The sequence below is a fragment of the Sebastes fasciatus genome, chromosome 21 (genome assembly GCF_043250625.1).
Source record: "Sebastes fasciatus isolate fSebFas1 chromosome 21, fSebFas1.pri, whole genome shotgun sequence".
In the NCBI taxonomy this organism is placed as follows: Eukaryota; Metazoa; Chordata; class Actinopteri; order Perciformes; family Sebastidae; genus Sebastes; species Sebastes fasciatus.
The window spans coordinates 24155323-24165228 of NC_133815.1; the positions used below are offsets into that span (position 1 = coordinate 24155323).

General features: G+C 41.7%; 1 protein-coding gene across 3 annotated transcripts in view; it reads left to right on the top strand.

The window, feature by feature from the left end:
* Positions 1-6280, top strand: part of LOC141759297 (partitioning defective 3 homolog) — a 432434-nt gene extending 426154 nt beyond the window's left edge. For all 3 annotated transcript variants that reach the window (XM_074621247.1, XM_074621248.1, XM_074621249.1), the window contains one exon: positions 1780-6280. In XM_074621247.1, coding sequence (XP_074477348.1) covers positions 1780-2218 — 439 coding nt within the window. In that variant the 3' untranslated portion in view covers positions 2219-6280. The remainder of the gene's footprint in view (positions 1-1779) is intronic.
* The last annotated feature ends 3626 nt before the right edge of the window (positions 6281-9906 follow it).

Consider the following 9906-nt stretch of genomic DNA (forward strand, 5'->3'; position numbering starts at 1 on the left):
TGGCATTTTGACAATTTTGTTGTGCACTCGCAAAGCGCACCCTGCCAGGAAGTTCTTAAACAGTGTAAATAAATCTGATAAGAATGCAGCAGTAATAGTAACACATTGAAAAAACAAGGTAAACTGATATACATCTTTTAAATGAAATAGTCTTATTTGAATAGGCCAAAAATGAAACTGCAGCCTGAACAATAGTGAAAGTGAAAAATAGAACCATAGGCTATATTTCAGTTAGACTCTGCTTGTCTCATTGATCACAAAGATCTCAAAATTGGAATTATTCTCCTCCTCAGTTCTTGTTCACTTGTCCATAATTTTATCCCTCTGAAAATGATGGTGGATCATCTGACTGGCATTAACATTACATTTGAAGGCCATTGCGGGTTCCAGTTTTTAAGATAGTGAACATACAGTGGTATCATATGAATCTTGAGATTGCGATGAATCCGTTGATACCAAACATGTCATGCTAGCTTACTGGGATAGGGGCTAAATATCGCTCCACAAAGGCACTTTTTTTTAGATTACCTGTCTCATGCACTACTGTCAGGATATAGTGACTGTTTTATAAAAATAACTTTTTTAAATCATATTTGCTTCAATTCTACCCACTGCTGCTTTAACTGGCAGGAAAGAAGAAAATTCAGTCATATACAGTATATCCCACAAAATCAATTCCCATGCAATCCACATAATTGTGAACCAGGATGTATTAAGAGTGACAAACACAGCATGGGGGGGGGGGGTCAGGGTGGACTTTAGCCCAGGAGACCGGTGTTTGTGTCCTGTGTGAAACCAGAAGTCAACATTGATTCATTTGTCACGTAACTCCTGTACTTAAGTTACACCACACCGAACCGTTATGAGAATACGTTGCTCTGTTGTGCCCTACTGGCACTGGGTCCCTGTCTCCCTCTGCAGGCTTGTGTGCCGTGAACTCAAAAGCCTTTTAAGCGCTCGGCGGGTCAGCGAGGTGTGAATGGGATTCCTCTTAGCACCCCTGACTCAAAAGACACTGTCACAGGTCTTCCGTCGCCGGGCGGCCTTAATGGATCCTAATAATGGAGGAGCAAACTCGACACTTTAGCCAAAGACCTGGCAGTTCCCCATGACAGCTTTCCGGGGGCCAATTTCCGGAAAGGGGAGCATGTATGTCGTATGGGCGTTTTGTATGAGAGATAATACGCGTGCATCTCGGGCTGTCCTGTCACTGTAGGGGCTGGCAGGCAGACTGAAGATGAGTAGAAGGCGGATAACGCCGCGAGGCCTGCCATTACTCTGTCTGTGCTGTAAGAGCACCCGTCTGCGTCTCCAAAAAAAAAAAAAAAATAGTTAAATGGATGAAAGCGGCCATTTTTCTCAGGGAGGTTTTAACATTTGTGTTTGTTTACAATGTGGAACTAATAGCGCCATGGGCGTTCCAGGCTTCCCCTGTTTGTTTCCTGTCTCTTTCATGTCTTCATGTCTCAGGATTCAGTGTAATCACGCAGCAGACTATAACAGATCCCTCTTTGCTCCGCTCATGTTGCTTTCACTATTTTAACTCGACGCCGCCACCCGCATCTCCCCTTTTTAATCGCACAAAACGTGAAAATGGCCACATTCTGTGCTGAAGTGCAGTTTCTTTTGAATTGCCCTTCAATAGCGCTGACCCAGGGGCGGGAAAATAAAGCAATCTTTTCTGAGCTCTCCTCCTCTGGTCCCTTTTAGATTCTGTTTAAGGCGACTCACTCAACGGCAACGATTGACCTCTTTACCTGTCTCTCCGTGTGTTTATAGGCAACCTCGTAAGACCCCCAGCACGGCGTCCCAGGAGTCGTGGGACAAGGTGTACGCGCCAGCAGAGGGATTCCAGACATCCAAGGAGAACCCTCGCTACTCCGGCGGCCAGGGGTCGCGTAACGGCTACCTGGGAACGTCCAACTTCAACGCCCGAGTCCTCTTAGAGACCCAGGAGCTGCTGAGGCAGGAGCAGAGGCGAAGAGAGCAGGAGGCCAACAAGGCCAGGCCTCCTCCTCCTCTTCCTCCGGCGCAGGAAGCCCCGATCACCTACGACCACAGCAGAGACCACCCCCAGGCCCCGGGCTCTGCTCCGGCTCTGCAGGCCGCACTTCAGACCAAGGGCCCCTACAGACAGGACGTACCGCCGTCGCCTTCTCAGCTCGCCAAGCTCAGCAGGCTTCAGGGTTCGGAGAAAGGGAGGCTCTTTTACTCCTAACGACTAGAAGATGGAACTTCTGGGAGATTCTAACAGGGGAAAAAAATACAAAGAGGGAAAAGTGTGTTTTATAAAATGCTGAGATACAAAGATTTTTATAAGACTCTTGATAGAAAATGTTAATATTTAAAAAAAAAAAGAAAGATTTTTTTTAATGATATGAACCATTATCGTCTATCGTCATCAAATACAAATGATTAATTTTACTGCCCAGAATCGTGATCATCTAACTACGTGTACAAGTGCCTTCTACTCCATCTTTTTTGTAAGCATCGGCCTCATTTATTTGGGCTCATGATCTGCAGCTTTGACCCATCCATGTGATCCATCCGGTCAAGCAGACATCACAGCAGAAGGCGATCGGTTCGGGCCATCACCGTCTGCATCGCCACATCTGACAGCAGCGCATCCTAAACATAATAACCCCCGAGCACAAGGCATGTTTTCGTACCACTCGGGTGGAGAGTCGATACCACGCTTGTGTGGCCGAGACTTATTTTTGCTGTTCGTGGGGACTTTGTTGAACTATGTGAGTGCGTAGCGCGTGTTTGTGTGTGTGTGTGTGTGTGTGTGTGTGTGTGTGTGTGTGTGTGTGTGTGTGTGTGTGTGTGTGTGTGTGTGTTGTTAGCGCCGGCAGGAGGCGGCGTGTGGTGACAAAGTGTGGAGGTTAAGCAGCGTGTGTGAACTGTGGAGTCAGAGCTTTGGGGTTTTTGGGCATGACCGCTCACCCCCCTCTCAGTTCAGGGAAATGTGCCCTTTGGTTTCAGATACTTAACCCAGAGTGTGTATCCTTCCTTCCAAACCCCCTCTTGTATTCAATATGATAATCCGGAATTTCTCTGCTGGCTGCTTTATCTCCGTTTCTTCTCTTCACATCGTCGCCCTCCACCATACGACACTCTCGGTGGAGGAAAACAGCTTTTGATCTTCTTCATCCCGACCCTGTCCCACCCCCACTCACAGGGAATCCAGCGGCATAAACGGGGTCGGATCTGGGTTATTAATTAATGTACCTCATTAAATATGAATGGGCCCCTTTTGTGCGCATGTTGTCATGTATGGCGAGAAGGAAGAAGCGGCGACCTCGCCAGAGCGGCTCTGGCCCCCGTCCTCGCCTCGGCTGTAACCGAACCCCGCCGGCCCCCGAGGTGTCTGAGTTGTTCCTCTCTGAATATTTCATCAGGGCGGTTACACGGGAAACCACATCGGCTGTGCAGTCGGTGGCCTCGGTGTGGGACCGCCTATCCATCGGGCCGATACAATGGAGCTGATTTTGTTTTCCTTCCATGATTATGTCCATTGGTAGAAAAGCACTCGGGAGCCTTTCTGTCGTTCAATCAATAATTAGTGGTGCATTTTCAGTGTGTGAGAGAGTGTGTGTGTACGACACTGTGTTTGTGTGTGTGTGTTTGTATTTTCATCCCTGTAAGAACAAGCTTTAGTTGTCAGATTGAGGACATTATTTGCAATGTGAGGCTGTTTCTTCTTGAAGGGCAAAGCTGAGGATTAATTTCCTGTTAAAATTAGGTTTTAGTTTAGGTTAAGTATTTTTTTCTTTTTAATCAAAAATACTCTTATTGATTAACCGGTACTTGTTGTTTATTTTATTTGATCAGATTCTAGGGGTCATTCTCCCCTTCAGTTCATTTACATGCACTCAAGAAACCAGCTTACGCAGCTAACTGAAGAACACGGTTGCTGTAGTAACCTGGTTCGCTGGAAATCTGCATATACATGCAGCAGGTCAGTAATCTGATTCCTCCCCTACACCCGGCTTTTTCTTAAAGCATTACCAAACTGTTGTAGAAATTAGGGCTGTCAAAGTTAACGCGATAATAACGCCACTAATTTCTTAGATTTTTATGTTGTAGCGGGCTCAGTTTTAAAGCGTATGAGCATTGTATGAGACCAAAAAAACCGAATGAATCCATCGGTACCAACCATGTCATACTAGTTTGTCGCAATGGAGGTTAAATAACGCTCCAAACTTACGCTAAATTTTGGCAAGGAAAAACTGGCATGTCCATTTTCAAAGGGGTCCCTTGACCTCTGACCTCCAGATATGTGAATGTAAATGGGTTCTATGGGTACCCACGAGTCTCCCCTTTACAGACATGCCCACTTTATGATAATCACATGCAGTTTGGGGCAAGTCATAGTCAAGTCAGCACACTGACACACTGACAGCTGTTGTTGCCTGTTGGGCTGCAGTTTGCCAAGTTATGATTTGAGCATATTTTTGTTATACTGGACAATATCTGTCATTGTTTTGTGTTGTTAATTGTTTTCCAATAATAAATATATACATACATTTGCATAAAGCAGCATATTTGCCCACTCCCATGTTGATAAGAGTATTAAATACTTGACAAATCTCCCTTTAAGGTTCATTTTGAACGGATGTGTGATTAATTTGCAATTAATCGCGATTAACTAAGAACAATCATGCGATTAATGACGATTAAATATTGTATTCTATAATTTTTATTTCGATTGACAGCCCTAGTAGTAATACAATATGCTGCTTTGTGATGAATGCGATTACATTTTACGAACTGTTAAATGTTTAGCGATAGAAACCCTGTTATTTAGACTTCAAGAGGCAACTTTGTGTCAGTTGGGATGGTATTATTTTGAATATGGGAATGCATACACGTAATGATCTTTCCCGGCAACACTTTCCAATGATGAAAGTCTTTGTCATGCAAATGCTCACATGTAAAACCTGTTTGCACGTATACATGGCCAAGAAATCTGTCTCTTCCAGGAGAACTCTGGCTGGGGAAATCAGGTTTCTGTAATCCCTCCATCCCGATTATGGAAATGGTTAACACGATGTTTCTGAAATCACTGGAACAATCTAACTGTTGCCTGGTTTCTTACAGGAAGTGCATTTAAACGCACTACTTTGGAAGTTACAAACGCACTCATATGTCCCGTTAATTAACATTTTAATTAAATGTGTGCATCTAAACCTATTATATCCAGAGCCTTGGGGTTAGGATTAAGACCAGAATTAGGATAACGTTCATGCTTTCTATTAGGCATGCGATGGTTAAGAGGAGGATCTATAGAAATGATTACGGTGGAGGGTCTGTGGGCCTCACAAGTACGTGAATCGATTAGTGTTCTCACATATAAAAAGGGTATGTAAAATACAGTAGTATGTTTGTTTGTCTACCAATGTTCCAGTGTGTGTGTGTGTGTGTGTGTGTGTATGCGTGTGTAGGTGGACGTGTGTTTAAGTGTCTGTGAACGCTGCCAGTTACTGGATGCTCCAATATGTCTATGAATATGTCTTGGCAGCCATATGAACCACTTGGCTGCTGAGTGGGAGAAGAGCAGAGGAGTGGGAGGGAGAGAAGATGGGAGGTCTGACCTTGCAGATGATTCAGTCAATGGAGTAATCACAACTATTCCTCTGAGTGTACAGTACAAACAGGAGGTTACCAACAAGGCTGCGCTCACTTTCGCTGCCTCTTCTTCATTTATCTCCTTCATCTGTCAGTTCTACACGTCTGTTTGTTCGTTCTTCCGGGGCAGAATTAGACTTGTTTGTATGGGGTGTATGTGTGTGAGGGGGGGTCCAACTCTGACACGTTTTAACTGATGTTCCCATGTTTATTGTGTCTCCATCATGAACTGAGGGGGTTCAAGTGCCTGCAATATCAAACACATTTTTTTTTCCTCCTCATATGCAAATTTGATAATATCCCATAATGCACGTTTATTATTTCTGTTGTGTAATTAATGTTTGTGCGGCGCCTCCGTGACACATGGATTCTTCCCATAAAGCTATTGTTTTGGGGGATTTATTTTTTTTTTTATCCTGGGAGAAATGAGAAATATATTGTTATTGTTGCATTGTGTTTTATGACCATCCCTCATTGTATTTTATTATCCACAATATGGTACTATGGTAGTAAAAAAAATGACTAATATGTAAGCACAGTGCAATTTTCCTTTTTTATGACAAGTGTGTCATTAAGAACGGTTGCTGCCATTCTCTGTACATACAATATAAACTTTTTTTTCAGTGAATAAATTGAGGGTGGATTCAAATTCTTGTAACAGTAATTTCCCTTGATTGTGCTGCTTTAGCATTCAGTAATGGTTTCTCTACTTGGGACACACCAGTGAAATAAGATGCATAATTAAAGGCATGTAATGAATATCTTATTTTTTTGCTGCTACCAGACTGCAGTTTTTTAAGATATGATATTACGGATTTAAGAATTAAAAATGAAAGTTTGTTGATTTTTTTTGTTTCCATTATAATTATAGATTTGGCTTGTGTCTTTCAGATGTATTGTATGTATGTAGTTCAACTAAGAAGATTTATTAGTCTTATTAGTAGGGCTGTCAATCAAATCAAATATTTAATCGCACTATATATATATATATGTATATATATATATATATATACATATATATATATATATAAATATATATTATTGTAAATCAATTAACAACGGAAAACAATGACAAATATTGTCCAGAAACCCTCACAGGTACTGCATTTAGCAATAAAACAATATGTTAAAATCATAACATGGCAAACTGCAGCCCAAAAGGCAACAACAGCTGTCAGTGTGTCAGTGTGCTGACTTGACTATGACTTGCCTCAAACTGCATGTGATTATCATAAAGTGGACATGTCTGTAAAGGGGAGACTCGTGGGTACCCATAGAACCCATTTTCATTCACATATCTTGAGGTCAGAGGTCAAGGGTCCCCTTTGAAAATGGCCATGCCAGTTTTTCCTTGCCAAAATAGCGCAAGTTTAGTGCATTATATAGCCTCATCTGCAACAAGCTAGTATGACATGGTTGGTACCAATAGATTCCTTTGGTTTTCTATTTTCATATGATGCCATTATCTTCACTCTTGATTTAAAACTGAGCCCGCTATAGCATAAAAAAAGCAAGTTGTGTTAATGCATTAAAGAAATTAGTGGAGTTAAAAAAAATTTGCTTTATTATTACGCTTTATTATCACGTTAACTTTGACAGCCCTACTTATTAGTCACCTGGTTGCCAGATCCTTCCTCATGCCTTTAACAGCTAAAAATAAAACAAGTTTAAAAAAAAAAAAAAAAAAAAGCAGGTCCTTCCTCTCATAACTGGAGGAATGTTGAAACAAGTTCTGCAATATCCATCCATCTTCAACCGCTTATCCGGGATCGGGTCGCGGGGGCAACAGCTCTGCAATAGCTACAGCTATACATTGGCACTGGCTCAAAATGTGGCTCCCACATTTGTTGAAGTGGCGGTGAAAAAGTATGATAAAAACACATCCTCCCCGTCTCTCCATCTCTTTAATCTCCATTCCTAGGATAGGTCAATGAAACGGCTGGCTGGGAGGTTTTGCATTAAGCTGGCTGAACTTCTAATAACATCCTGTGATGTCTCCTATGGTGATAAAGACAATAGTCAAATTTATGATGTTCAACTCTGGGGGGAAAGGCAGGTTTTAGAATTTGGCCCCGCATCACAGAGCTCCTGCCAAATCTGTCTCCTTTGAAAGAATCGGTCTGGTCAGAGTTGAAATATACTAGAAAGCACATGCATCCGGGATAAAGACATCCACTCGTCTATATATCACCTTTGGGGATAAGGGTAAAATTAAGGTGAAGAGGGAGAGGAGACCAAAGTGTGAAAATTTGCCCAGACTGTGAGACGACAGAGAGAAAGCTTTAACCCTGAATAACACCTTGGGGGAGAGTTTAAAAAGCACCGTCTCTGAAATAACTCCATTTGAACATCCCTGTCGAGCCACAGTCCATTTCCTTCAATATTACTTTTGATTGAGTGTCAATAGAGCAACTGTAGAGAAATGATCCTGGGTTAGGTCCAGTCTACCTTTACGGTCTTTTTAGAAGCCCCGAGCAGCGTTTTAGCTTTCACCTTGGTCACATGCAAAGAGCTTTTATAGACAGATTTCATGTAGCACGAGACAAAGGGTGTTAGCTTTTACCACTTTTATTTGCTATCGCAAATGAGCCCCTTGCTGTTTTGATTTGTACATATTGGTATATCTATAGGATTTTAGTGTATGAAATAGCTCGTATTATTTCATTATATGCAGATGATATCCCTCCGTTCTTTGCAAACTTCGTCAGTGCCAGTTTTGTGTAGTATATTAGAAGAATATTCTTGTTTCTCAAACTATAAAGTTAACTTATCAAAGAGTATAATGCCATTAACCCTTTCAGTCCCATGCTAAAAACTGCCTTTTTTATACTACAAACATGTATCAGCCTCTCAAAGTGTCTCATTAGATTCAGATATGGATTTACTGCACACTTGCTTTTTCAACACAGGAGTGTTTTAAAATGGACATTTACTTGGTGTGAATAGTTGCATTCAAGATTTATGATGGATTATATGTAAGGGATAATGTACAACAAGTCGGTCATTGTGGTGAAATAAACCCCGATGCCAAGGGGTTTATTTCACAACAATGACCTGCTAGCTGTACATTACCCCATTTATTAAACAGCTTCTTACTGAAGAAATCAATAATTTGACATTGAAATGGTCCGCCAGAGTCCGACATCAGAACTGCGCCCATAGCAACGGTCTATTATACATAGCAGCGGTCTGCTATAAAGAAATAACAGACCGTAGAACCCCGTGATTGACCAATCAGAATTGAGTATTCAGCAAAGTCATGTAATAAATAAATGTCGAATTTAGGTTTGCCTAGAAACAAATGTTACAAAATGCTTTTTTTCATAATTCTGAAGTTGTCAAATATGATAGCTTGTTACAGAAGATTAATCCAACTAATCAGTGAAATCTCTGAGGTTTTTGAGGGAACCATGCAGGAATTATGGCTTACAACGGCCTCATACAAATAAATATAACATAGGTTGGAAAAAATGTATAAAGTAAAACTACAAAGATTTACTCAAAGTAGTTTTTACTCAGGCAAACCATGTCACTAATCCTACTGACTTCATAGGGGTCAATGGTCAACTCATGGAATGTGAAGTATTTACAAAAGCATCATGGGCAATAAATAAGTGACAACTAACTCTTTACAGCCTCTCCACCACATTATTTAGGATGGGACACAACCAAACGTTGATGCTTACATGCTGATTGGATTGACATAATAACTCACAAGGAGGAGTTACATGCTAGCATGATAGCTCATTTTGCTTGTAAGGACCTGGGCTATTGATATGCTGATTGACAGTGAGATGGACCAATCGGTTCGTGTGCAAGCCTCCCTTAAACGGTGGATGGGACGCTGGCATTCCTCTGGGATGATAGGGTTTTATAGCGCACAGACAATATGGTCCTCTCCTGGTTTAGGAATACCTTTTACAGACGCCATATGGTACGGAGAAACGTTAGCTTTTATAGACAATAAAATGTTCATTATGTCGCTATATTTCTGTAGTGATTTGTGGAAATGTCTAGAAGGGATATAGTACAGTAACGTCATCCCTACAAGGCCGACATCACAGACATAAATCCAGTGGACATATCCACGGAGGTGATGTAAAGCCATCAAAACACAAAAGGTCTCATCCTCGCAGGATACTCAACGCAGCATGTAACCTCGTGGGCTGTATCAGTTTGCACCCTTAACACTTTGAGGCCTGAGGGAACCGTAAAGCTGTCTTTCGCCCCGCTCTGTCCAATCATTACTCACAGAAAGAGCTCTGCTGAGTCTTT